Source organism: Perissodus microlepis, chromosome 9 (genome assembly GCF_051167445.1).
Source record: "Perissodus microlepis isolate ML-2025 ecotype Zambia chromosome 9, ASM5116744v1, whole genome shotgun sequence".
Lineage (NCBI taxonomy): Eukaryota > Metazoa > Chordata > Actinopteri > Cichliformes > Cichlidae > Perissodus > Perissodus microlepis.
In genome coordinates, this window is record NC_140469.1 from 11,703,722 (window position 1) to 11,731,240 (window position 27,519).

General features: G+C 42.0%; 2 protein-coding genes across 3 annotated transcripts in view; both read left to right on the forward strand.

Moving 5' to 3' along the window:
• The first annotated feature begins 47 nt into the window (after positions 1-47).
• LOC146380149 (uncharacterized) overlaps positions 48-27,519 on the forward strand; it is a 56,422-nt gene continuing 28,950 nt past the window's right edge. Inside the window, exons 1-7 of one of the 2 annotated variants that reach the window (XM_084939023.1) lie at positions 48-443; positions 3,136-3,306; positions 7,258-7,355; positions 7,968-8,112; positions 18,519-18,668; positions 19,860-19,975; positions 20,114-20,259. In XM_084939023.1, coding sequence (XP_084795149.1) covers positions 284-443; positions 3,136-3,306; positions 7,258-7,355; positions 7,968-8,112; positions 18,519-18,668; positions 19,860-19,975; positions 20,114-20,221 — 948 coding nt within the window. In that variant the 5' untranslated portion in view covers positions 48-283 and the 3' untranslated portion in view covers positions 20,222-20,259. Of the gene's footprint in view, positions 444-3,135; positions 3,307-7,257; positions 7,356-7,967; positions 8,113-18,518; positions 18,669-19,859; positions 19,976-20,113; positions 21,836-27,519 lie in introns of those variants that run through there. The other variant, XM_084939022.1, reaches the window with a different exon arrangement.
• bmp6 (bone morphogenetic protein 6) overlaps positions 24,767-27,519 on the forward strand; it is a 52,355-nt gene continuing 49,602 nt past the window's right edge. The window contains exon 1 of the mRNA XM_084939020.1: positions 24,767-25,750. Coding sequence (XP_084795146.1) covers positions 25,342-25,750 — 409 coding nt within the window. The 5' untranslated portion in view covers positions 24,767-25,341. The remainder of the gene's footprint in view (positions 25,751-27,519) is intronic.

A 27,519-nucleotide genomic window follows, 5' to 3' on the forward strand; every position in this document is an offset into this window, starting at 1 on the left:
AGGAAAACTGTGGATTTAAGGCTCAGTGTCTCCCTCTGCTGTGTGTTTCCGGTTTTTACCACTGCAATGCACCAAGCTCGTGTGCGTCCCAGAACCTTTTGCATTTGTTTTTGTTTCAGTCGGGAAGTTAAAAGAGTTGCTGCTTGATAGCACAGTTCAATCGAAGTAAGCCAGCTTCGTCGAGTACAGCTGAGGTTATATTTTTGCTTTGAGATATTTTTCACTGAACTTTGTCGTTTTTTTTTTTAAAAGTAGTTTTTATTTAGACCTTCTAGTTTTTTTCATGCGAGTGTTAGCAATGGCGCTAAAACATTTGCAGACACTGACACCACTTTTAAGGTTTAATTGTCAGAGTAAAATATTTGGAAAAGACTCTATAAAGACAATTTTAGTTCCAGTAAAATCCTACAGCGCTCAGCATGGAGGCGAAGACACAGGAAGAGGTGAGAGGAAAGTGCAATCACATGATATGAACGCTAGGGGGCAGAAGAGGCCACTAGTAAGGTGAAACAAGAACAGCTGTGATTTAATTTTGGGGTATTTTTCTGTATTTATTTTATAATCCTTGTTCACAGCAGATGTTATTTATTTTTTAGTTCCTAAGAGGAAAAACTAATAATAATAATAAATTTGAGCTTTTTTTTATTTTTTTTTTTATTTTCCTTCCAAGAAGCCAGATTTTCTTGTCATTGCTCTTCTAAATTGCTCTTCTTGAGTAATCGGCCTCCAGACTTTATGAAGTTATTTCAGATAGCTGTGATTGCTAAAAGACATAAGTCTATGGCAAAACAGCTTTCTGTATGACCTCTGCAAAAAGTTTCATGGGCTCAGTCACTGATTTTTGGGTCCTATTGAATAACAAATTAAGCTTCTTGCTCATTTTTAGATTTTAAAACGGAAGATTATCTGTGGTATGAAACTGCAAGGTCATGGCTAACAAACTGTCAGTCACCAACATCATTAGTCATGAGGTTTCATAACAATAACCGGTCTTTCTCTTCTTCAGTGTAGGGATGGTGAAAACGCTCATCAGCTTCTTCAGATAGCAATTGTTGGCATCACAACGGCTACAGCCATTTTTAAAACTGGCTGTGAAGCATTCAAGCATAAAAATTGCACCATATTGAAGGGATGAACCAGTGCGTCTTTCTTTACTGTAATCTATGACAAATGCCAAATGCAACACAGTTTGATGTGCACAAAATAGCATTTTTGCACGAGCAAGGCGACTCCAGAAGCGTTATTAATAAACTTGTCATATTTCAGCATAATGCAATGAAATTTTGTTGTCCTTAACATCTGAAAAAACTTAACAAGTTGGGGATAAAAGAATAAGTAGCAGACTGAACAAATCAGCAAATGAACAGTATCTGAAAGTCATGCTCTTAAGAAATGAGGAATAAAATCTAGCAAAGACCTGATACAGGGCCCGGAGCTTTAGTTGTTCCATCTACTGTTCACCAAAACCTTATCAGAAATGGTCTCAGTTGGAGAGTGGCTGTCAAGAAGGCACTCTTAAGAAAGGGAAACAGCGAGGAAGTATTGAAGTATTCCACATTACACAAGTAGTGGACTGAAAATCAGTGAGGACAGGACTGATGGCGTGTGATTCCAAATTTAAATTTGCAGCCCGGGCCACAGCATTAATGAAGTGGTCATAGTGACAACGTCCAAGGAAACGCCTCGAATCTTCTTCAGGAAACCCGGAGAACTTTTCCTGAAGACTGCAAGAAATCACAAGAAAGTTTGAGTAAGACAGTTGAATAAGGATAGATCATTTTGAAGAATTTAACAGGATTTACAGAGCCAAGGCAAGTTTATTTATATAGCACAACTCAACAGCAAGGTGATTCAAAGTGCTTTACAGAGACATTAAAAACAAAAACAAATAAAAAGCATGATTTAAAATCGGAAAAAAAAGAACAGTAGATAAAATCAGTAGTTAAAATGTAAGAGATCGAGAATGTGTTTCGACACTAATGACCCATTGTATGGACAGGACCCCCCAGAGTGTAGACACTGGTGGTGGTGATGGTGAAGATGGGAAGCTTGGATGGAGCTTTGAGTGACCTGATGGAGCTGAACAAGCGAATGACAGAAGAGCAGTAAGATGTAAAGCATGCAGAGTAGAGACTGATTGGCTCTGAGGAGGTGAACAAGAAGATGATTGGATTAGAGCAGGGGTCCCCAAACCCAGTCCACGAGTGCCGGTGTCCCTGCAGGTTTTAGATCTCACCCTGGGTCAACACACCTGAATCAAATGATTAGTTCATTATCAGGCCTCTGGAGAACTTCAAGACATGTTGAGGTCATTTATCCATTTAAATCAGCTGTGATGGATCAAGGACACATCTAAACCAGGTCATTGAAGAATAAAGGTGGCAATACCAAATATTGGTATGACTTTCAAACTGACTGTTTTTGCCTTATATACTGTATTTCCACTCATTTGGATGTATTTCAATAAATCGCTCCACGTAGTTCTCGTCTTCCTTAAAAAAAAGAAGAAGAAGAAAAAAATAGGGCTCAAAACTTTTGCACAGTACTGTAAATATTAGAGGTTATTAATTTTTTTGCAAACCCACAAATTAAAAACCAATCCCAAACAGTTACAGTGCAAAGTTGAATCGTTTTCCCTGCTGGCTCCCCGAGCGCACACAACACCGCTTAAAACGCTTCTTTTCCCTTGAAATCACTCTGGTAGTGTATGAGTGTAAAATGCGGTGTGAGACAAATTGTCTTTGTGCCTCACTTCACCGGGCTTTGTCATCGTCAGAATAGCCTGTGAGGTGAACACATCCAGTAGCTTCTCTCCTGGATGTAGTTTCCTCTGGGTGTGGTTGACGCTCGGTTTCCCGGGATGAACCTAAACAATGTCAGGTTGACTGCCTGCTGCAAGTTAAGGCCACAATCACTGGCACACACACAGTGACCCAAAGTGCTCACCTCAGCCCAGATGATATCTTTCAGAGCCTCGTTCACTGTCATTATTTTATCAACTCTGTCCACATAAGACAATTTACGTCCCATCTCCATCCCGCCTACTGTGAAGTTAAAGCTTAACGTCTCTGGGTAAGCCTCTTTCTAAGTGTTGTGGGCCGCACTGGTTTCTCCCTTCTCGTTCTCTGTGATTAGCTGCAGGTCAGACTGTGGTCTCGGAGAGAACGGGATCCGTGGTTACTGTGGCAATAAACCGGCCCGAGGTGCGTAATGCGGTGAACCAGGAGACAGCGAGGCGTCTGCTGGAGGAGCTGAAGGCCTTTGACAGTGACCCAGGCCTGAACGTGGCTATCCTGCATGGGAAAGGTAAGATAGTCGTGTGGGGAAGGTTGGGGCTTAAATTGAAGCAGATATTTGCAGAAGCGTTACAGAATCTTGTTAAGAGATTTTGTTAGTAGTAATCCTCCTAAGTGTCGCCCAGATTCTCATCCTCTTATTTATCTGTAATTAATACTTAAGCATGTCAGGCTTACAGTCGATCGTGAATATTAAGGAATATCTCTGTGAGCATTTCGCCTTAAAATGAGTTGATTTTCAAGCCGGGCAATAATTTTGGCTGAAGGGAAAAAACGCTGTGGCACCAGTGTCTGAGTGAGTAACCAACAAACTTTTAACTGGAAATAGAGAAAAAAAAAGTCTTAGTATTAATTCATTCTCTGTGTTTTAACAGTATTTATACCTTGTCTCATGTATTAGTTAAAAATGGAAACTTGGCTTCCTGCTCACAGAGAGCACGACTGTTTCATTCTTCATTCATTTGCTGTAAAAGAAATATGCTGGATATAAAATTAGTTTTTTAAAAGAACATATTTAAAATTCTACTTTAATGTACCTTAGAGTGTAATTATTCTAGGAATGAGTTGTAACATATTTTTTAAAATAAAGAAATAGTGCCCCCAGGTTTAAAGGCCACCATTAAAGAAACACTGCCTGGAAAGAAATGCACATCTTTGTTAACTTGCTGAGAAGATAATGAGACTGACACTACACTCAGTGTCTGTAGAGGTAATTCTCCTCAGTCGCTGTGATTGTGAGTGATGTGACAACTACATCAAAGCAATGGAGAAAAACTGCAAAGGTAGAGCCATCAGTCTGTTAGCTTAGCATTAAGAGTGCAAAGAGTAAAACTGGATCAATGTCAGCGGATGCTGAGGGTCATAGTTCACAGCGGTTCACAGTCAATCACTACAAACCTCCAAACTTCATGTGGCCATCACCAAGCACAATGCAAAGCATCGAATACAGTGGCGTAAAGCACGCCGCCACTGGACTCTAGAGCAGTGGAGGCGTGTTCTCTGGAGTGATGAATCACTCTACAAGCACTTCCTTCTTCTCCTAAGTACCTTCTATCTAACATTCACACTCCAATGAATGCGTCGGGAGCAACCTTGCAAATCAGAGACGGAGGCCATTTCCGGCCACAGTCTAATGCAGCTGTAGGATATAATGGGATACTCACTAAAAATGGACGTAACTTCTTTCCATCCCTCCTTAGCCCTTAATTTCTTCCTTACTTTCATCCTCAGTATTCATCCCACCTTCCCTCACATCTGCTTTACCCAGCTTTGCTACTATGGCTGCTTAGATCTCAACCAAACAGTGAGATGACTAGGCAAGAGTGCACTCGGTAACAACACACACACACACACACACACCCACACTTGTAAGGTAGCCTGCACTATGTCAGCCGCAGATCCAAAATTATGCCACAGCTCCTAATGCTTCTAAAAATAATCATATCCCACACACTCCTTCCTTTGGTGGAAATAATATCTTCAGTCTGGATCAACCTGTCTGCTCCGGCCTCTGAGCGTACACTCCAAAAGCCGGAGCATCTCCAGATGATGGCTGCTGATGGCGCTGTGAAATGAAAACAGTGTGTGTAACAGAGTAATTAGCTTTTATTAAACTGGTGAGCAATTAGCAGCACAGTGGGTAAAAGTCGCTCTGTCGTGATTCCCTCTACATCTGTAATCTGATTTTAATCATCGAGCCACAGTTTCCTGTCAGCGGGCTGTCCCGTATTCCTGCTCCAGGATAACTTGACGACTGACCTTCAGTGATGATTAGCAGTGCATCTGTGCTGCGAAATGACAAGCGGGGAGTTTCTAGTTTCAACGTAGTGGTTCTGCAAACATAAGGAATCCATTTTGTTCAAATGAGCGCCGACACAGCTCTCATTCTTCAGCGTCCGAATGTGTGTTTTTAAACTTATGAAATTAAGAGTAATTGCTTTCAGCGGGTTTTGAATATGCTCGGACATATTTGGAGTGTTTGAGATTTGGATTTCTGTGGGCGTTTGTGGTTCAGGTGCAATCAGCTGTGTCACTGTAAGACCTGAACAGATGGAAAGACACTTTGAATGTTTTTTAATTTTGCAGTAGCTCCAGAGAGTGAGACAGAGGAAGGAGGCAAAGCTGGTTATTATGGGTTGGTCACAGTATTAACTAGTTGCTCATGTAGTTCATTCAGATTTATGAGGAAGCGCATTAAAAGTTAGCATTTTATTCTTAAAGAGAGGGAAGTTTTACTTTATCACAGAGTGCTGTTTCAGTTCAACTGCTGCATGAAACTTTGTGCATCAGGCATCAGCACCACAGCAGGTGACGTACAGGTGTTTGCACATTAGCGGCTCTTATCACCTGACTGTCAGTAAGCCGTTCACAATATTTTCTACAGCTGTCCTTTCTCACATGTTGCATACACTAAGGAAACGGTCTGATTCAGGCATTTTAACACTACTGGATGTTCTCCATGTGTTTTAGGTGAGAGAGCTGCCTGAACACGGGCAGAATGAGGTGTGGTTAGTGCACCAGACCATTAGCTTTTTTAGTAAACACTTTGCAGTTAAAGATCGGCTGATTTGCACTCTCACATACGCTTCTTTCGGGTGCGTTCTAGAGAATCAGTCATTGGACCAGGATGTGCAACACCAGCAACATAAAGCTCAGCGAGCTCAGTGAAATTCAGCCATCGATAATCGTTTTATTTTTATTTCTGCTGCGATATGTCAAAATGCCATGTTGAAACCGAAAAAATTGCTTCATAAAAATGTAAGCGCACAATTATATAGTGATTTCTAACATATTTGGCTCGGAGTCACTAAAGAAGAGTTGGCGTGCCAGATTATTGAGCCAACATAATGGAGTAAGGCTCTTGTGTTTAGAGGCTGGTGGCTTTTTTTAGGTTGGTATTTTTCATTTTTGTGCCATTTATAGTTGTTTGTTTGTTAAAGTGAGGTGGCTGCTGCATTTCTGTAGCCCAGTTTTATTTGTCAGCATTGGAAGGTTTGGCTGTGATGGCCTGAAGAGAAGAGTTGAAATTAAGGAGAAATGCTCGTGTGCTCTCAGGCTGAGATGTTAGAGTATAATACGATATCAGCTGTGACATCCTCAGAGATTTTATTTATTTGCCTTGATCAGGTTGACCAATGATGAGTTTTTGTGTGTTTTGTTTTAGTTAAATTCTTAATAAATAAATAAGTAAATAGAAAAAAAAGCCGATGAACCCTTGTCCATGCACTTTTGGATCCTACACTTTCTACTTCTTATTATCCCTGTGAAACTGCATCTTTTTGTAACTTCTGTGGAAACAAAACTGTTTCAATTCTCGTAACATTGATGAACATCTGCGGATTCCTTTCTTCGGTAACAAACCTGAAGATTTCCTTTCGATCCGTCTGTCGCTTCTGCTCATTTCCTCTTACAAGGACAAAGGAGATAAGGGTGCTCCTTCACAATGCTGCTCCCATAAACATGGTGACACACTGTGTTTCTGTAATTGCCTTGTGCTGACCCACAGCTGCAATCAAAAGCTCCCAGTCGATGGGTGTTGCTTCTGCATGCATTCATTAAAATCGTTTTCATTACTGTAACATTACAGAGGGAGGAGGATTTTATGAGTCCCTGCCTGAAACTGTGACACAGTGTTTGTAGGCCTCTCGGGCAATGTTGTAATTACCACATGAATCCAACAGGAAGGGGCTGTGGTTGCAATATGTTACTCTTCTGTTAATGAGAATATGATGTGTGTGCATTTGCATGTGTACGAGCACACGCGCGATCTGTGCCTATGCATCAGATTCTGCTTCTTTAGGGGGGAGAGAAGCATTTGTGTGCCAGCCAGCCCAAAGCAAGCTGTGCTGTCCAAATTGTAGCGCTCAGACTCCAGCTCAACTTGTTTTTTTCATCCTCGTCATTTTCCCTTCCTCTCTGACTTTCCAGCTGCCATACTTTGTAATTTTGCGGTCTCTTCCAGGAGGGAATTTCTGCGCTGGTTATGATCTGAAAGAGCTGGCCAATCACACAGGCCCCTCGAAATTGGAGCAAGATGTCACAAAGGGTCCTGGTCCAATGGTGAGTGGTGAGGGTTAGATGTATATTTCCTTATGATGTTAAAGGGTTTGAATAGAATGTATATAAAAATAGATTCAGGGGCTCATGTTGAATCATGGAAATACCTCGGTAACTACAGATGCATAAGCAGAAAGCCCTGGCTTCTCGTACAGTCGTGCCACTCGACGAAAGGACGAATCATAACACAAATGATGTACTGTAAACCAGGAAAAGTGCAGGTCTGTAAGGTCTGTTAGGATCGCATGCAAAGGCTTTGGGATTGAGTGGACCTCCTGTGCAGAAAATTATAGCCTTATATCTCGTGCACAATACAAAGTGCTTCATTTGTTCAGCTACGGCCAGAACTTGGATCATATTTCAGCCCTTTGTTTGACAGTTTGAGAAATGAATTGGCAAATGAAATCTGGAACGTTTTCAGTAGATAAACCCCAAAAAGCATGAAGTGGATAGTGAAAACATACATACATAAATATACACAGACAGCAATTTACACATTTAGTTCTGGGAATATTTGTTCCTCGTTGAGTGTGTGTTGATTGTAGTCATTTGGCTTTGCGTACGATGTAAGCGTGCGTGTATGTTTGCAGTCACTAATCCAGCTGTTTCCTCCAGGGCCCGTCCCGTTTACAGCTGTCAAAGCCCCTGATAGCAGCAGTGAGTGGTTTCGCCGTGGCTGGAGGGTTGGAGCTGGCTCTGCTGGCAGATCTGAGAGTGGTGGAGGAGAGCGCCGTCATGGGAGTGTTCTGCCGCAGGTTTGGTATGTCTAACACCCCACGCTGCTATTATCTCTTCTACTGCTTCAGTTACTACTGTACTGTGCTGTATGGTCTGTCAACAAACTGGCGACTGTCACCACTACTGCTTTGTTTTGACAAAAAAACTAGATACTAAAATGTTCACCCTTTTAGCAGAGCCCTGCTCACAATCCAGACATTCAGATACCACGATGGCAGATACTGCACCTAATAATAGAAGTGGGGGAAGATTTTTGGTACCAGAATCTTTCTGGTTCTAGTCCAAATGGTTCTGACAATTATAGTCGAGCAGGCTTTGATTGCATGCAGGTATATAGTCAATTTGCTGAAAATGGATTCTCGAAACTATTATCTATGGTCTGAAGAACAAATCCACAAATCCAGAGGTCTGGATGTTTGGTGGTTACGCCGAACCCCCAAAATACTTGCCAGTGTCCTAGAAGTCAGAAAATGTGGAGTGCCCACTCCAGGTCAGGGACTAATTGCTGCCCCAAGTGGAGGAGTTAAAGTATCTCGGGGTCTTGTTCACAAGTGAGGGAAGAGGGGAGCAGGAAACTGACAGATAGAAGTAAGTGTAAATGCAAATGCTATCGATTTACCACTCGATCTATGTCCCTAACCTCACCTATGATAACGAGCTCTGTGTAGTGACCAAAAGCATGAGTTCGTGGATACAATTGGCAGAAATGAGTGCGCTCACAAGGTTGGCTGGCCTCTCCCTTAGAGATAAGGGGAAGAGTTCAGTCATTTGAGGGGGACTCGGAGTAGAGCTGCTACTCCTCCTGACTGAGATGATCATGATGCCTCCTGGGTAAATGGACATGTCCTACTTGGAGGAGGCCCTTGGGTAGACCCAGGACATACTGGAGGAATGACATTTTTTGGATGGCCTGGGAATGCCTCACTAAGCCCCAGATAAGGTGGAAGAGGTGGCTAGGGAGGGAGGTCTGGGTTTCTCTTCTTAAGATGCTGCCCCTCTAACACAGCCCTGGGTAAGGGGAAGAAGATGGATGGATAGAGGGATAGATCAATGGATGTCCCCAGAGTCATTAGACAATAGCCAAAGCATTTCAGGTTATCCAGTGAGCTCTTATTGCTACTCTGCTAGTAGTGCTACTTCTGTTTGTGTGCTTTTTGTACACAACAAGCCTAATATTAGAAATATCACTGATGTCTTTACTTTAATATGACTAGTATTCATACTAAAATATATAATGATCAAAAGAAGCGCTGCAGCTGGCCGTTCTTAATTTCCTGCCACTTGTAGTTGCAGTGCTATATCTATTAAACGCTTTACCAAAGTCGTAGTTGTAATGACATTAACAGCCATGCTTTCTCTCAGTTAATCCTGCTGCTGTTAATAATACCAATCCAAGCCTGTCAGTAGTAACACAAGAACCAGGGGGACCTATTTTTTGGCAGGCCATCTCTTTTTTTCCCTTCTTTTCTGTTTTTTGTTCTACCGCTCTGTGCGTGTGTGTGTGTGTGTGTGTGTGTGTGTGTGTGTGTGTGTGTGTGTGTGTGTGTGCGCGCGCTCAGCTAATTATATCTGCCCGTGAAAGTGTCCTTGTGTTTTTCTTTGCATCCAAACATACATCACTCGTGTCCTAATGCCAGGAAGTTGACACTGTTTCTATTTTTCAACTCTGTTACTCTGTCCTGTGTTATCACCGAGCCTCCTCTTGTTTGTGTGCGAGGACGGAGGCAGCGCGATAACACCAGTGACCGTGACCTTTTGGCATCACGGCCAGAGTCTGCTGGGCAGTCTTGATAAGTAGAAGAGGAAGCAGCCAACTGCCAGGTTTCCACTGCAGGGCCAAAACAGGGCTTACATATTATTTATGTCACACAATTTCCTCATAAACAACATTTTCCCTTTTTGGCGTCTAGTAGCTTACAGGCAACGTTTGCATGCTGAGTCAATTCTACTTTTAAACGACCAAGCAGTACTTTAGAGCATCTGCTGTAAACACTTTAATCCTGATCCCATTGCTGGCTTCACTCGGTAAAAGTGGCTCGTGTTGGAGCATCGCAGCTTCTCTCATAGAGCTGTCACTCCTCTGACCGTGCTGCCGGACGGCTTAAAATCCAACCATAGTGTTTATAAATACAGCTGTTGTACTATAATTTACTGGGAGTACTAGATTTAGAGTGTAAACATGCATGGTTTATTATCTAAGCCTGTAATTTAACAGGGGAGCAGTGCCCTCATCTGCTGACCGACTATGCAGTTCATCCTCACAGACAGAGTAGTGCCATGTCCTCAGTGTAGGGAACACTCAGCTCTACTTGTTGTGTGTTTTTATACATATTTTTTTAGTGTTGGATCCATTTTACTGTCATTATTTTTTCATTTCTGTTTCAAATGACTCTTGAATTTGTTTAAATAAATTTTTTATACCCATTGAAATAAGTCATGTTGTGACAAAGTAATTTTTTTCTTTACATGATAATTAAATTAAAAAATAAAAAGATCTATGTATATATGTAGTCTTCCATGCTAGTAGATATAGGAGGGACAAGTGGTGTCCGGTGACACCGACCAATTTGTTTAATAGCAGCGTTACCTAGTAAACTAAAAAGATATCACCAATAGCTGCCAGCAGAACAAAAGCACTGTCCTCTTCGTGTTTTGGTTGCACAGTCAGACCTTCAGCGTGGTAAATGTCCTACCCAGTGGCAGACAGAAGGCAACAGTCAAAGCAAGGCTCATGGCGAGCCTGCACTACCATAGACTGTCATTATTCTGCAGCCTTTAATGTCTTCTCACATTACTCAATGTTGGAGTCTGTGCAGCTGCTTGTGCTTAACATTTTGTCAAGATATGTTGTCATGCAAACTATTTATTAGTGTTACACTGGGCTAAGTGATGAGCGGAGCAACAGCACAAGTGTCCTGGTGATGTGTTTAACCCACATATCAACGGCCGCTGCATCCATCCAGGTTTGAGCCCTAAATGCTGGAAGAAGCAAAATGGCAGAAAAACACTCAATGAAAAATTCGCTCCTTCACTAGCAGGAGATGCTAGCTGACCCGCTAAATGGGGAGCTCCTCATACCCAGCTTATATACTCGTGCTGAATGGAGTCAGCTGGACTGGCCTTACGGGAGACAGATTGGCACCTGAGCAATACTACACAGCATCCATCCAACCATCCATTGGATCTATAGTTTACTTGTTTATGCATTCACAAGATATCCCAGGTTCAATTGCAGGAGGGTGAACAAATAAGTTTGGGATTGCATCAGGAAGGGCATCTGGCATAAAAAAAAAATGGAGTGACCCTCTTTGGTGACCCCAGAGAGTAAGGCAACAGTTGAAAGTAGCAAATTTCATTTTCTAATTTCTGAAAAAACCATTAAAACACTTTGTAAAGAGTAGAAATGATGCAAAAGTTGTCCTTTCAATAGTGGGTTCGGTTTGTCTCTGAAAACAAGCTTTCTTAAATGTTTTTTAGAAATATCGGCCTCCACTCTGCACGTCTCATCAGCAACGAGACGAAGCCGACATCTGCGCTCTTCCTTCATCTCAGAACTATGTTTGGGAGGCAGAAATGAGCATTACTGCGGTGTCGACACATTAAGTTACACATTTCCTCCCAGTAATTAATTCTGAGCCTCATATTTGATTGCCACATATTTTGTTTGTCAACACATTAGCGTCGTTTCCTTCAGCTTAGCCGAAACCGCTGTGGTTTTTCATTCAGATGTTCGTTTAGCAGAAGAGCGGTTTTACTGTGGCTTCACCAGTTTTATACTCACTTTCTGCATAGCTTAGGCCTCCCTACCAACATTTCCTCTTCCTTAAACCCGTAGGTGGTGTTTTGTCTGTTTTTTTTCTTAAATGAACCTGTGGGTGAAGGAACATTAGATCCAATGGGGCTTGACAAAAAGCCGCTTTTTAGGAGTTCAATTTTTAACACACAAAAAAAGAGGCTTAACATTAAAGTTTAAAAATCTTCTAACGCTAACGCTAAACAATTAAAAACCAAACTTCCCAAGCCTTTCACATCAAAAGTACTGCTGTTCTGCCGGGCGCACTGTTTATTTAAAGATCCTGCGTTTCTTAGTGATTATTTCCTTTTAATGGTCGAATTCTGTAACCGTTTTTTGGGCCAGGCACAGATGGCAGCAGCCGGAGGGAATCCCTGGTGGTTTGGGAGATGAAAAACCCTCAGAGGCTCGCTGCGCTGCTCTGATGTGGGCCAGCGGTTACCGCAAGGATCTGACAGTTTTCTGGCATGTGATTGGCTGCCAAAACCTGTGGCTTCCTGTCTGGGGCACCTCTGCCCCGCCAAGGAGGAAATGAGAAGGAGGAGATGGTTGCGTCACAGGAATCTGGTGTTGGTGTCTACTGCTCTTTGAATTTTCAGCCCTGAATGAGAAACCATGCCACTTACCTAATTCCCTCATGTTATTTTGGTTCCTTAAACCAGAGGAACATAACAAAGGGAAAAAAAGAAAGAGTTGGAGTAGGAAGTGGAAAATAAAAATACTTCACTTGTCTTAGTCTTTGTGTCTAACTAACTTGGGACCCCTCCTACACATAAACCAATCCATTTTAAGCCTGTGTGTTCCTGGATGGGTAAGGCGGATTCTAATTAAGAAACAAGAAGCCAATAATTGAGGGACACAGTGCCAGATTTATTTTTTAAAGTGAAGCTCTAGATTTAATGAGGCTTGACAAAATGCATTATCACAATAGTTAATAGTTTAACTCTATTCCCCCTGAAAGCCTCTTAGGAGTAATCACTGAAGCTCTTATCTTATATATTTCAGGCCTGCTTATAGAACAAAATGACTGTTTGCTTCAGAAGATAGTGAGGGTGGAAAAACCTAGAAACTATTCTAATATTTAGCCAACAATATCTTTATTGATATAAACTGAGGTGCCAGTGGAGGTCGTCAAACGTCGTCTTTATGGGTGGAGAGAGTTAAAGGTTAAGGGGAAGCTTGTTCACTGTTAGATCTTATCGTGCACAGTACTTACATGTGATTTCACCCTTTTTCTGAGTTGCTACACCTTCTGCCATTTTCATGGCTCGAGGCCCCATTTACAGCCTTGGTGGTCTTGTGTAATAGCCCTCTGCAAACTAAACAATACGCAGCCCTGGTATTAAATCAGTGGGCTAAACACATGAAATCAAGTTAGCTGTGTGGTGCTCATTTCTGACCCTGCCCAACTCAGTTATTTTCCTCGATTCCCAGTCAGTATTTCAAAGCGAGCTTCCGATTGAAGGTCTTGTCCATTTAGTCTGGAGTTCTCCGGAAATCGTTAATCCACATCAAACTTAATCGCATTACCCTCATGGGAGGCCATTGTAGTGGGTTTTGCTTTGATGTGGTGAGGATGCCAGCAGCACCAGGAGCAAACCAGAATGCCCCAGTGTGTCACGTTTCACACTGTTTTGGGGTTATTAGCAGCTAAAGATTGGTGGGTGTGTTGCCTTATTTCCTTTTCGTGGGACTTGGTACCTAACTCATGCTAACGATGATGAGTTGATGCCTAGAGCTTTAAGAGTGATGGGCCACCTCTTATTTCTGTATAGTTTGTTTGGAAAATGGGAAATAGGTGCAGAAATGTATTGAAACGTGGAAGGATACATGGATTCATAGTATTTAAGAAAAAACCAGCTTGAAAGTCGATGTTTATTTGACCAACTTTATTCTTCAACGCAGCCTGAACTCTTGTAGTCGAGCTTTCTTCTCATTTCTTTAAGTAGTGTTAAGGAATCTTTATCCCGGCTTCTTGAAGGACATTCAAAGCTCTTCTTTGGATGTTGGCTGGCTTTTGTTCTGTTCTCTGCCAAGATGATCCCACACTGCTTCAGTAATCTTGAAGTCCCTGCTCTGGGGATGTCAGTCCATGACTGATCTGTTTTACTGTCCAGGTATGTTTTTACTGCATTAGCAGCGTGTTTGGGATCACTGTCATGCTGAAAAATGACCTCTGTACATACTGACCCACAATTTGAACCAAACATTTCAGATTTGGATTCATTGCTCCATGAGATCTGTTGCCACTAATTTTCAGTCCAGTTCTTGTGTAATTTGAAGACTAAAACCTTTTTCCTCCTGTTTCCTTTCCTTAAAAATGGCTTTTTGATAGCCACACCTCCTCCAATGTAATAGCTTGATAGTGCGTAAACAATATTATTGCTGTCAATCTGTGTTGTCTTTGGTATTTTTGTAGATTCAAATAAATAAATGGTAACAAGTTATGTGTTTTTACAACAGAGTGTTTGTAACAAAGTGCCTGAAATACAATTTAAATTGTATTTTTTCTTTTAAAATTGGTCCTTTGAGTCTGAGATGTTTTCTTATGCTTGATTGATTTATAGGTCACTATTAACTGACCGAAAAAATAAAAAAAACATTTCTCTGATGATCAAGTACAAAATCCAGACTTTAACACTTTAGTACTGTTAATATAAAACATCGAACAGCCTTTAGAAATCCCGGAAAACTATTGCTCAAGATCATTTTAAAAAATGACATCAAAGTCTGGCCCCTTGGAAACAAAATACAAAGAAACGAAGGGTGGCTGAAGATTGTTAAACAGTGCTTTATATTTGTCCTTTTAACGCTTTGAACCAGAGTTATATCTTTTATGAGACGAGAAAAGATATAAAGCCATTGTTCACAGATCGTTAAAGTCGGTGTGCATTTCTGTTAACTGTCCTTTTAAGTAATTCATGGTCAATATACAGAAACATCTCGAGTTACAAGCGGAAAAATATTTTTATCGCTCTCTAAATGTTGCCTCGTGTCATTAGAACTCATTCGATGATTACTCAGAATTGCTTTTTCTAAGTAATGTTATGACATTTTTATACAAAACTATGACGACTGGAAGTTTCTGTCACAGGGCAACACATTTCAAAGTCTGCAGCAAGAAGATAAAAGAGCAGATATCATCTGTCCTCTAGACTTTTACATATCAGTCAGATAAGCAGGAAGAGAACTCACTCTTCTGGCTGGTTATTAAACAATAGGCTCTGCTGATTCATTCTTAGCCCTGCTTTGAACAAAAAAGGGAGCTGACTGCTTTTCAAATATCTGGCTCATTACTAAGGACCAAAGATGACAAATCCACATCGTATTTTTATCTTCAGCATCAGGATCGTTGCTCAAACGTCCCCCCCACCACCACCTTTAAAGAGGATCTCCACCACAGCCAGCCTCTTTCAAGCCAAACATACCTTTTTAGTTAAAAACTGCTTCTGAGCTCCTATTCATGTGGGACAAAGCGCAGGTCTGTCAAACAGGACACATCAGAGACAGGACTATCAGAGAAAGAGGGGTGGAGTGGGGCTGCCAAGGGTGGAGGTGCTGGAGACGGCTGCTGTGGATAAGAAGGGAGATCCTTCCGGTAGCTGATAGCAGCGGTGCCAACAGCAGCACCAAAAGACAGAGACTAGGGGGTCAACCTGGTCTTTATCTGCTCTTCTTTGAGTCGGGCTCTGTCTTCTTCTGGCCTTATTTAAGCTCAGCGTGCTTCTCGACATTTTTCAAACAGTTGTGTGTCTGTGTCACTCTACTGACTTCCTGTTTCTGTCTTTTCCTGCAATCAGATTGATAACACTGGGCTTAACAAGCAGCACAATCTTCTCGTTATTTCTCCGTCACTGAGGACTGTAGCAGTGACTCCCAGCAACGGGGTCATTTAACCCATGCAAAGACTGTTAAGGAGCTCATTTAGTTGAAAAGAAATGTATCCAAGTAGGCAAAATGGATATCAACACGCCTTCTCAGTAAAGGACTGTGACTTTTAGATCAAAACAAACTAGGTTTAGGCGGCCACAGTACAACCTGCATTACTCAGAACCTGCATTTCACACAAACTCATGGAATGAGGGAACACTGAAAAGAACTGAGTGAAATCTCATCTTTGCGGACAGTGTAGAAACCCCCTCCCTCACTCGTCTAATTACAGTCTTCAGCCTGTGAGAGCACCATATGTGCCGACTGTCTCAACCTGGACCAGGCCCCTGGATTGGTCGCACATGTATTGGCGCTGGTATTCCGTGTATTCCAGTTTAATTTATTTGAACGACACGGAGAGACAGAGGAGCTCACTGAGTATGAATAGAATCGCATTATTTCCATGACTCTCCGCAGAATGAAAGAGGGGGAGGAAGAAAAAAATTGAAAGCTCGCATGATGATTTGGGGTTATGAAAACATGTTCTACACATGTGCTCTCAATAAGAGGCGGTCAAACAGAATCAGTGACTTGGAGGAATTAGGGAGTTGGGATTGTGGTGTGGAGCTTGGGAGAACTGAATGGTAGAAAGTGTGCCAGTTGCAGCTGGTGCTCTTTAGAAATTAGGACTGATGCCAGAAGTTTACGGTACCTTGCAGCGTCTCCTCTTATTTTCACCCGATTTCTCTCCGCTGGACGCAGTAATAATGCAAATGTGTCCATTGAGACTAAGAGTAAAGAGGAGTTTTCTTGCACTGATGTAAAGAAAGTCAGTAGTGTTTCATCAGCTGTTTCCACACAACTTGAGCGACTTTTAATGAACATGTTACACACGGCACAGCAGCCTGCATTCACTTTAATCTCGTGCAGTTAATTAATATTTATTTAAAGATCATTTTTTTCAGGAACTTCAGGCTTTACTCCAGACTGCTTATCATTCAAGTATTGTTTTTATTTGTTTTATTCATTGCAAAAGAATGAAAGGAATAATTTTAAAACTTATCAGATCTCAGTGGGAGAAAATCATGCTGGATATCTACACTAATATGGACTGGGTAATATGTTAGGAATGAAAGGATGACACATTGTTTTAGGCAGATGAAAATGATGAAGCTACAGAGGGCTGAACTCAAAGACATCCATGAAATCAAGTTGAAAAGTGATGCAGCAGGCTAGTCCATTTTGACAAAATTGTAATTGCAGGAACGGCATCAGATGGGCAGAAACATAAAGAGGTGTTGTCTTGGATTTAGGTCAGGTGAGCGTGGGTACCAGTCAGTGGAATTAATTGTTTTCTCCTCCAGGAACTGCCTGCATAATCTCGCCATATGAGGCTGGGCATTGTCGTGCAGCAGGACCCACTGCACCAGCGTAGAGTCTGAATGGGTCCAAAGATGTCGTCTCGATACTAAAGGGAGTCAGGTGGCATTTCCTACCCCGTAGATGTCTGTGCGTCCCTCAGTGGGTTTGGCTTGTGTTATCCACGGCTTCTCAAGACCCTTTCACATCTGTCACTTGTGTTTAGGGTGAACCTTCTCGCATCTGTGAAAAGCACAGGGCATCACTGGTGGACTCTGGTATTCTATGGCAAATGGTAATTGTGCTCCATGGTGCTGAGCAGTGAGCACAGGTCCCACTAGAGGACGTCGGGGCCTCAGGCCACCCTCATGAAGCTTGTTTTTGATTGTTTGGTCAGAGATATTGAAACCAGTGGTGTGTTGTCATCTTGTAGCTCTCTGGCAATGCTCATCAAGTTCCTTAAAGCACAAAGGAGCAACAGTGGTCACGCTGATAGGTTAAGGGCCCTGTTGAGCTTTTCTGACTGTTTTTTCACTAGTTTTGCATTTGGCTAGAGTCGTTGTCACTACTGGTGGCATGAGGTGGATATCTGGATCCTACAGAGTTTGCACAGCTAGTCCAGCTCCTCCAGTCCAACTCCTCTAAAGGAGTACATGCTGATGGGATGGCCCTGCTGACGGGTTAGGACCTTCTACGGCCCTTTCCAGCTCTCCTAGAGTAACTGCCCATCTCCTGGGATCTCCTCCATGCTCTTGAGACTCTGCTGAGGGACAAACCAGAACAAACCTTCTGGCAATGGCATGTTGGACTGCCTGTGGAACCTCTGTAGGATCCAGGTATCACCTCATGGTATCAGTAGTGACAGTAGCCTAACCAAAAGCAAAGCTAGTGAATAAAAACAGTCACAAAGATGAGGAGGGAGAAAATGTTGGTGGCCTCCACCTGTAAAACCCTTCCTGTTTTAGAGGTCCCGTTGATGCCCCTCTAGTGCACCTGTTAATTTCATTCACACCAAAGCAGTTCAAACTGATTAACAAGCCACTTAACTGACCAATATCCCAGAAGTTTAAATGATTGATGCTATACTCGGATTAAAAGGTTTTTTTAATGTGATTTTTTTTGAGCGGTGTAATTTATTGGTTAGATTTTGTTTATTTGGTCTAACGTCAGGGAAAAATGAAAAGAAACTGTATTTAATGCACAATTTAAAATGTCACAGTAGGAAATGTTTCTTTGATGAAACATAAATGATTTATCAGTTTTCTTCAGACTTATTCAGGAGTAATCAGATGAGTATAACAAGGTGTTATGTACTGTCAAAGTAAAAGGAAGCACAGCAGTAGAACTAATGTCTTTCATGCACAGTAGGCTCAGATATATATTTTATATTTGAAATCCTTTTCTAGGTGTTCCACTGATTGATGGAGGCACGGTGCGCCTCCCACGTCTAATTGGTTTATCAAGAGCGCTCGACCTGATTCTGACTGGACGGCCAGTTGGAGCACAAGAGGCTCTCGCATATGGACTGGCCAATAGAGTCGTTCCTGATGGCCAAGGTATGTAAATTGAGTGTTTTAGCAACATCATTTTGTGAGTTAGTACGAGATATTAGACCTCAGCATCCCAGCACTGAGTATTTAAAATTATCAAGCACCAAAATGTTGCTAAAAATACTTGAAGTGATTGTTTTTTAACTTTTGTTATTTAATCATAAAGTTATAAAACAATTCAATTTTGTATAGCGCCAAATCACATTAGTCACATCAGGCACCTTGAGGTGCTTTATTGTAAAGGCCTTATAATAATACAGAGAAAACACCAAGAACCAAATAACCCCCTATGTGCAAGCACTTGGTGACAGTGGGAAGGAAAAACCCTCGTTTAACAGGAAGAAACATCCAGCAGAACCAGGCTCAGGGAAGAGGAAACACTGGGAATTCTGGGAAAAGTTCTTGCTTTAAAAGTGATAACAGATACTCAATATTAGATTTTTTTTTTTAACTTGAATTAAAGCCATAATTAAAGCTTTAATTACATCTTGATTGACTGATTTAAATCTGATTGTGTTGTTGTACAGAAGCAAAAAGTGACCTTGCCCAAAAACTTATGGTTCTGTTTTTAACGTGCTACATGGATGGAGCTGGGTTAGGTTAAGCAGGCGCTGTGGCTTCAACGCCGCACTGGAGCTATAAATCCCCATTAGTGCTGTCTCCTTCCCTTCAAACGGCCGTTTCAGGATTAAGCTACACACACATTTCAATGTGGCATTTCCTGTGTTATATTAATGCATAAAGTCTCTTCTATGCTTAAATCCAAAAAAAGCGTCTCCATGTGGTCTTCATGATTCCCCCTCCTCCATCCTTAGATGTTAGAAGAAGATTAGCTAATTCTTTTAGGAAACACTTCTTCCCACAATTGCCTCTCCGAAGGATGATCACTTAGCTCAAGTTTAACATCAGAGGAAAGCGAAGAAGTAGCACTTCATCATGTAGAGAGGCAGATCAGAGTGTGTCATCATGAGGTGTAGTTTCTTTTCCAAATGGCTGATCTGGATGTCTTCCAGTGCTTTCATGTGGGTGAGGAGGCAAAGTGACGCGAAGGCCCAGTGGCAGCATTAAAACACATTGAAATGCAGTACATTGGGGATCTTTGTGTATTCTCTGTGTTGGGAATGGACACGTTTCCTAACATATGGACACTGCACATTTGTTTTCACTGTGTTGATTGAGTTCATGTTGCAACCACAGCTTTACAGGCGGCGCTTGAGCTAGCAGAGCAGATCAGCTCCTTCCCTCAGCAGTGTCTGCGAGCCGACCGTGCTTCAGCCATGTACGGCTGCTATGAAGCTCCATCTTTCACACAGGTAGGCAGATCCATATTTACACATTTTGATGGGATAATAGCTTAAAATGAGTTCACGGTTGTTAATGGCTGAAGGGTTTCAGTATAAAGGAATAAAATGCCTTTATGTAAATACATGTACATTTTTTTTGTTGTCCAGGCCATGCAGTATGAAATCGACCATGGGATTCCTGTCATCCAAGCAGAAGCTGTTGCCGGGGCACTCAAATTTACTTCTGGAGTAGGAAGAGGAGGAAAGTTCTCCTAGGATTTAGCTTGCACTAACCTTATGAAGTGTGACTTCAGGTGATCCAACACATCCTGCTGCACACTTTCAAACTCTTTGTCCACAAATTGAAAGTATTCTTTTTATGTCTGTACTCACTTCCTATCTGCTTTAAAAGCAATTACAGTTGCAGTGAAATCCAATAATTAAGCTCAATTTAAAAGAAATACAACTAATGATAATATCTTTCTATTCTATTCTAAAATTTACTATGTTGTGAGTTGCACTTGTGAGCAGCTCAGCGGAGCGGTGGCTGTCAACAAGTTTTTGAAAATTACTGCACTGTCTCCAGACATAATTTTAGAGTTGGTGTTAGTAATTTGAAATGCACAAAGTGCACATGCTGCACGGCCCACTTTCTCCCTCAGTGATGTTTTCAGATGTTTATGAGGAGAATTTGACTTTCATTTCTCAATGTAAAACACAATAATCCCCTAAATTTCCCCCAAATTCAAAAATGTGTCGTATGAAAAGCAACATATAATGTTTACTTTTAATAAAATGAGAGCTTACCTGATTTTCTCTGTTGTTTCTAACACCCTGTGGACTGATTTCTACGTGAAGGACCAATTCGCAACCATCTGCCAACCAAAATATGAATATATATCCCTGATTCTTTGGCAAATGGTTGCTGGAGATTGATGGCGGTCACTGGGAATTCAGTTGTCCCAATCACACAGGCCTAGAGACCAGTCAGTGAGCCTCTGAGAACCACTCATTGCTGGGAAAAAACATGTTAGCTGAAGCGCAGAGGGACAACTTTTGCTTTGAAGGCAAATGTTCTGTGTTTCAAGTGTGTATTGCACTTTTTCTACCACTTGGCGAGATCTTAGCTAGTGGACTTGGCTATTTGCAGACAAGTTTGCATCTTCTACGCACTCTACGGGCGACTACAGGAATTTACTAGTGACCAAAGCAATCATAAGGAGTTTTTTTTGTCACAGCACCTTCTTTGTGACCAATTGCGTCTAGAAACCTCCAGAAACCACTGAACAACCACATTTTTGTGGGGAATAGACATTTTCAATGTATCACATTCAATGTTTTTTCTCTGTATGTATTATTGTAGGGTCTACCTTAAAATATAAAGCGCCTTGAGGGGACTGTTGTTGTGATTTGGTGCTATACAAATAACATTGAATTGAACTGAATGTGGCAGACGACTCTTGAGGAATTAGGAAGATGTCTTTTAGCTTGCAGATCATCTTTACTGTTTGTGCCACTGCTGGAGAGTCATGTGACCACAAAACGACTCCAACTCAAAAGACTAACAAGATGTCGAAAGAAGCAAACCTGCAGGAGCTCGCAGTTGCTCCTTCGACTGAAGAAACACTTGATAACTGGGTTAAGGTGTCTGCTTGCATGTGTGTGGGTGCGTGTGTGATTTAGCAACTGTAGCAATACAATTACTGCAGAAAATTTAGCGCTTATTATCAGGTCTGTGCCAGGTTAAGCATTCCTGTGGCTTTGGCGCATACTTCCCCTTAATTTAGCATGTTGGAGATTCTTGAGAAAAAAACAACAACTTGGTTCTCTCTGCATGAAAGTTTGTTTGAACTCCTCAGTGACCTCTTAAATAAAAATGTCTCATGGGAAGATTTAAAGGAGTATATAGATGTGTATGTGCGTGTGTGCGAGAGTAAAATAGAGACAGACAGACAAAGACCTCATTAGGTCTAGGAGGTGTCCTGTCTAGACAGTGTGATGACAGGACACAGAACTTCTGTTTAATGTTTCCTCCTCCCTCTGCTTCCAATTCACCCAGCATGCACACATATCACCTGCGCTGCCTCGGGGAATGCGCACACACACCCTCACACACACACACAACATGTCAAGGGATATCTTTTCATATTATTTTAAAGTAAATGTGTGCCTGTGCGTCTTGTTATGCTGGTTGCTATGAAAGCTCTGCGAAAGACAAGAAGAGCTCTGAATTGTTTTTGGGGAGCAGGGTAGTGTTTGTTTATTGAGACACATGCCTAAAATCAATGGTCCATAAAGACTTTAAATCATGGACTTCATGGTGTTGCCATCGGCTGATTCATAAATGAACCCTTTCCTTTCATGCTTTTATCCTGACTCGTTCCCTGTTTCTCTGTTTAGCACTCAAGCCAAAAAAGCATCTTTTAAAAAAAACTGGAAGGAAAAAAAGTCACCATTCACAAAATCGTTCCCAGTGAAAGGGTTACTTTTATTTGTCTGTGTGCTCAAACTTGGCTTAACCCACAGCCTGTGTTATAAATCAGGACTTAGCTCCAGCTCAAATAAATGGGATCTTGGATTCCAAGAAAAACTGAAAAAAGCTGATAAATGACGTCCGCGGGACAGCTGGTTCTCCGTCAGCGCAGCACAGCATCTTTAGCCCTGCTCCTGTTATTTCAGAGATGGATCAGTTTGCGTTTCAAAACACATAATTTTATGTGTGACAAGTCTTTCTGGATTATTTTCATGTTGAGTAGGCGGGATAAATGTTTTCAACTATTTCAAATCAGGAGAACTGTGTAGAGTGAATATAGCGAATAGACAATGACATTTGAAAAACACACGCCCTTCCCCAATGTTAGGTTTTCTTTCAGCTGTATGGGACTGATGGTGTGGTATTTAGTCTGGAAGCTCTCCAGCAGTAGATGTGTGAGTGTATGTGTCTGTTTGTGTGGTGGTGGTGGTATGTGTAGCTTTGATGCTGGATCTCACTCTTCACATACAGATTAGATAAGCTCTGGCAGCAGCAGTAGCAGAGACTCAGAACGACATGGACACCTTTGGACCTTATCACCCGGTCCATCACAGACTGAAGGGACCAGGAAGACATAACACAGGTTAGGGGGAGTGGAGAGAGGGCAGGAAAAGACAGAAGAGGAATTTTAGAGAATTCCTTTTCCGTTTCTGGAGCACGTTTAGCTGAGTTCTGTTAGGCCGGTTCTGAAATACCACAGCAACATATTATTTAGTACACTAAAATAGCATGTGAGATTTTTTTATTTTTTAGTACATCCAAATGCATGAGGTCCATGCGATTTTCAATGGAATATTAGAGACTATAAAAGCACTAACTACTACAGCAGCACATTGCAGTGCATTTGTGACACATATAGGAGACATAGGTGGCTAAGGTATAATGTTAAGCACTATATTTTATAGGGTTTAAATGTATGACTTTAATTCGCAAAGTATTAAAATTGCTTTATCGAGTCATCTGAAGTGAGGAAGTGAAATAATGTGCCAGAAAAGAAGCATACCTACTATTATTTACAAAAAACTTAAATAATAGAGAACAGGTGAGTGTATTTGTGTATAGTATGGCACTTAAAAATACTTTTAAGTAATTAGTGACCAATATCATTCAAATCACAACAAATACTCTGTCTTTGAACACTTTTGATTTGAATTTTGACTTGAATTTCAGGGGAGTTAAATCGCAAAGGTTCACCTCTAAGAACAAACTCTTAGCTGTGACCGTGGGCAGCTGTTGTTTCATCATCATTTCATTCACAAAAGAGCCTACAGAGCTGAGTGAGAGATATCATTAAGTTACTGTCCTATGAGGAGCAGGGAGTTGACCATGCATGTGAAGTAAATACAGAACTGGAGCATGTTTGAATGCCTGTGAATGTTAGATAAAAAGCCCTTTGAAAGAAAGAGCATAGATTGTGAATGAGGTAAGTGAGCGAGGAGAAGAGTGCTCAGAGTAGAAAAGCGCGATATAAGAACCAGTCCATTTAGATCCAGCTGCGGGGAAGTGTGTGGGTTTGCACAGCCAGTGTTAAATATTCAGATGTTCATTAAATCTGTGTTTATTCATGCAAATATTTCTGAACCCTTTAACACTGGACTCTGTGCTGTTTAAAAATCCCGTGTCTGCCACGCAGATACTTCTATTTTGCTGTAAACCCACTCGAAGCTGAGACTGGGAACTAAATATTTACTTTATTGTTTTAGTTTGAAATGAATGCACGACCGCAGACTGTACAAAGAAGCAAAAGAAAAAAAGTTAAAATTCTTACGTCAGGACTTTGTTTTCCAAGGGTCATCTCGGCCAAATTACCCATTGCGCAATTTGTTCGCGTTATTTCCAGCGGCGGTAACAGGAAGGTGCGGGCTCTTCTCGCTTGTAGCTGCTGTGAGCGCTTTACTTGCTGTTTCAGACTCCATCGTCAGGGGTCGTGCCTCAACAGGACAACGTGTAAATGTGTGACCCCTGCTTTAGCACATTTACTGATTCAAGCTCCCGCATCGCAACTCTTCAAACCTCGTTAAAAACAGATCATTTTAGAGTATGGTGTGCTCCGATCAGAAGTGTGAGATCGACCCCAACAGTCTTATTTATTACACGTAGAAGTATGACGCAGAAGCAGAGTTTCCCTCAAGTCCTGACACGGAAAGTGTAAAATAACGAGCGCATCTCGTGCTTCACAAACCTGACAGCTTTATTAAAACAAACAGGCTGTAAATAAATTCTGGAAATACGATGTTAGGTCGTGTTTGCAGCCTAAAAAGAGCTCCACCTCTGGCTGAGAGCGCACAGAGTGGGCGGTTAAAGCGCTGAACACGTCCGTGCGCACGCATATTATGGACTGCAACCTGCTGATTCCTGTTAGACTCTGACACTCCGCCTGTGGGAGTAGGTGACTGTCGCTGAGAGCGCTTCGAACAGTTTAAGGACCCAGTGCGCAGCTTTGGAAAAGCCATAAATCCAGGCGAGTAGATATATCCGCTGTAAGTAACATGGCTTCTGTCAGAGGAGTTGTTGTTCTTCTTCTTCTGGTAAATGTGACATCAGACGGTGTCTGTTGACCGACTTACTGGAGCGCTCAGAATTAAGTTTCACATGGTGCACTTTATCCTGAAGGAGCCAAGCGCGCTACGGCGATCAGAAATGAAAGCTGGGCCGATACTATTATGCGCATTTTGCTTTGGCGAGTCTTTTAAATGGCTTGATACACGATTCTTTCTTTGCTTTTGATCTTTGGTTGCCACAGATCACAACGCGCTCGGACGGACTTTGGTTACCATTACGCGCATTTTTACTTTCGGATAGGCGACTGAAGCTCCAAGCCAGCCACTCTTGGGACTCCGGAGAGCCACTGCGGGACAACACCATGACCATCCGCTGGCTTGCCTTGGTCGGATTGTGGTGGAGCGCTTATTACTGCATGTTCACAGTCGCGGGGAGTAATTATTCACTGGATGGAAATAACGAGGTTCAAGCAGGTTTCACCCACCGGCGGCTGAGGACGCACGAGAAGAGGGAGATGCAGAAGGAGATCCTGTCCATCCTGGGGCTGCCCCACAGACCGAGACCGCATTTGTCAAACGGAAAGTACAATTCCGCTCCGCTTTTCATGCTGGACTTATACAACACTATATCCAGCGAGGAGAAGAGCCAAGTGGAAAGCAGGTTGGAGCGATATCAGGCCATGCGGACGACCCAGAGCCCTCCCCTGGCCACATATCAAGAAACTGCCTTTCTAAATGATGCAGACATGGTGATGAGCTTCGTTAATTTAGGTAAGTTATTGAAACAGAACAAAACTTTTTCATCTGTGATTTTTTTTCTCTGTGCGTAATTGTGATTGTGTTGGGTCTATTTTATATGAGACCGAACAGGTGTTTTATACAAGCAAGTGAAACGAGAGTGCCTGGGCAGACCGGAAGATAATTAGACAAAATAACAAAACTTTATTGGAATTTAATGCTAAAAAAGTAAAATATAAAATAAAGGGGCATAACTTGGCTCTTTTTGTCTCATCTACTTTGAGGTTACAGCTCTCAACACAGCGCGACACACAAAGCAGACACACAGTTATGCACTTTTAGCGCCGGATAATGAACGAACCCATTGTGCAAACCACAGGGAGAGCAAATAACAAACTCATCTACTGTGCGGTTTGAAGAAAAACTGACGAGGTTCGTATTGTTTCTGAGTAATTTATTGTTACACGTCCTCTCCCTCCGCGTAAATTCGCCCTCCTCAGCTCATTTATAGGACCGAAATTCTGTGGTCAAGGCTTGCTGTGCAATCTACGCCATGATTTATGTCTTCTCGGGAAAAATAAACCTCGTATTCTCAGCAAACCATCAACCACCACCGCTGGCGTGTAACTACACACACACACACATACATATATATATATATATATATATATATATATATATATATATATATATATATATATATATATATATATATATAAGGCTATTCTTGCCGTTGACCTCCGTTACAGCGAGTTGCGGTTACTGTGCGTAAATCGCGTCGCGTTGTTTGTGTTTCCCAAGCAGCTTTGTCTTTAATTAGCTCGAGTGATGATAAAGAGGAACACTTTAATCATAACGGGTTTAGGACATAAAAGCTCAAAGCCTTTCCTTCCATTAGGAGCTGTAGTGTTTACTGGGAGACTCTAAACAGAGCGCCTCAAGATAAACAGACGCGCTGCCAGAGTCAGGCGCTGGTGGAGAAGGAGGCTTAAATCCAGATTGATTGTCTTTTTTTTGGGGGGGGGGGGGGGACTCGGTGCATTGTCATGATCTGGCTAGGAGAGCAGTGGGAACATATCACTGCTGAGGAATGTAGTCTTATGGCTTCACCCCCCCCCCCCCTCACTCAAACTTTTCTTAAAACAAATATTCCTGTAAATATTTTTTACCCCTCACCTTTCCAAACCATTTAACAGTCACTCAATACCGCAAACGAAGAAGTGAATTAGGTTGGAGTGACTGAAGTAGAGCACTATTCTCTACTTATTGTACCTCTGAGGATTGATGTTGCAATTTTGTAGTGATGAAAACCAGATATTCAGACAGGAGGAGGCCGTCGTTTTGGTCTCATATATCGGAGCCCCTCTTGTTGGCTTCTGTGGGGGGAATGCGATGGTGTTTGTGCATCTGTGGCTTTAGTGTTCCTTTGCTGTGCGAGTGTTCGGTTTATACGCCCGTGTTGTTGCACATCTGGCTCTCCACTTTGATTAATCATGTCCTGTCCATCCTTTGACGATTCCCTCAGATTTCTGCGGTGACCAGGGGATTAGGTTGCCATCTCCTCCAGCCGTACACAGAGTTCTAACCGCCCTGGAGGAGGGATGGCTTCCTCCCTGAATGTGATTGTAATTAATGTTGGACAGGCCAAGGCTTTCCATCTGCTTTGCAAATAAGGCCTTGCACGACTACCGTGTGTCGTCGCCGTCCGATTAGTTTTTAATGTGTCTTTTTTGGGGTTTTTTTGGGCGATTGGAGCCATTTGTGTGGTGGATTCTCTTTTAGAAAACTATAGTAGAAAGAAA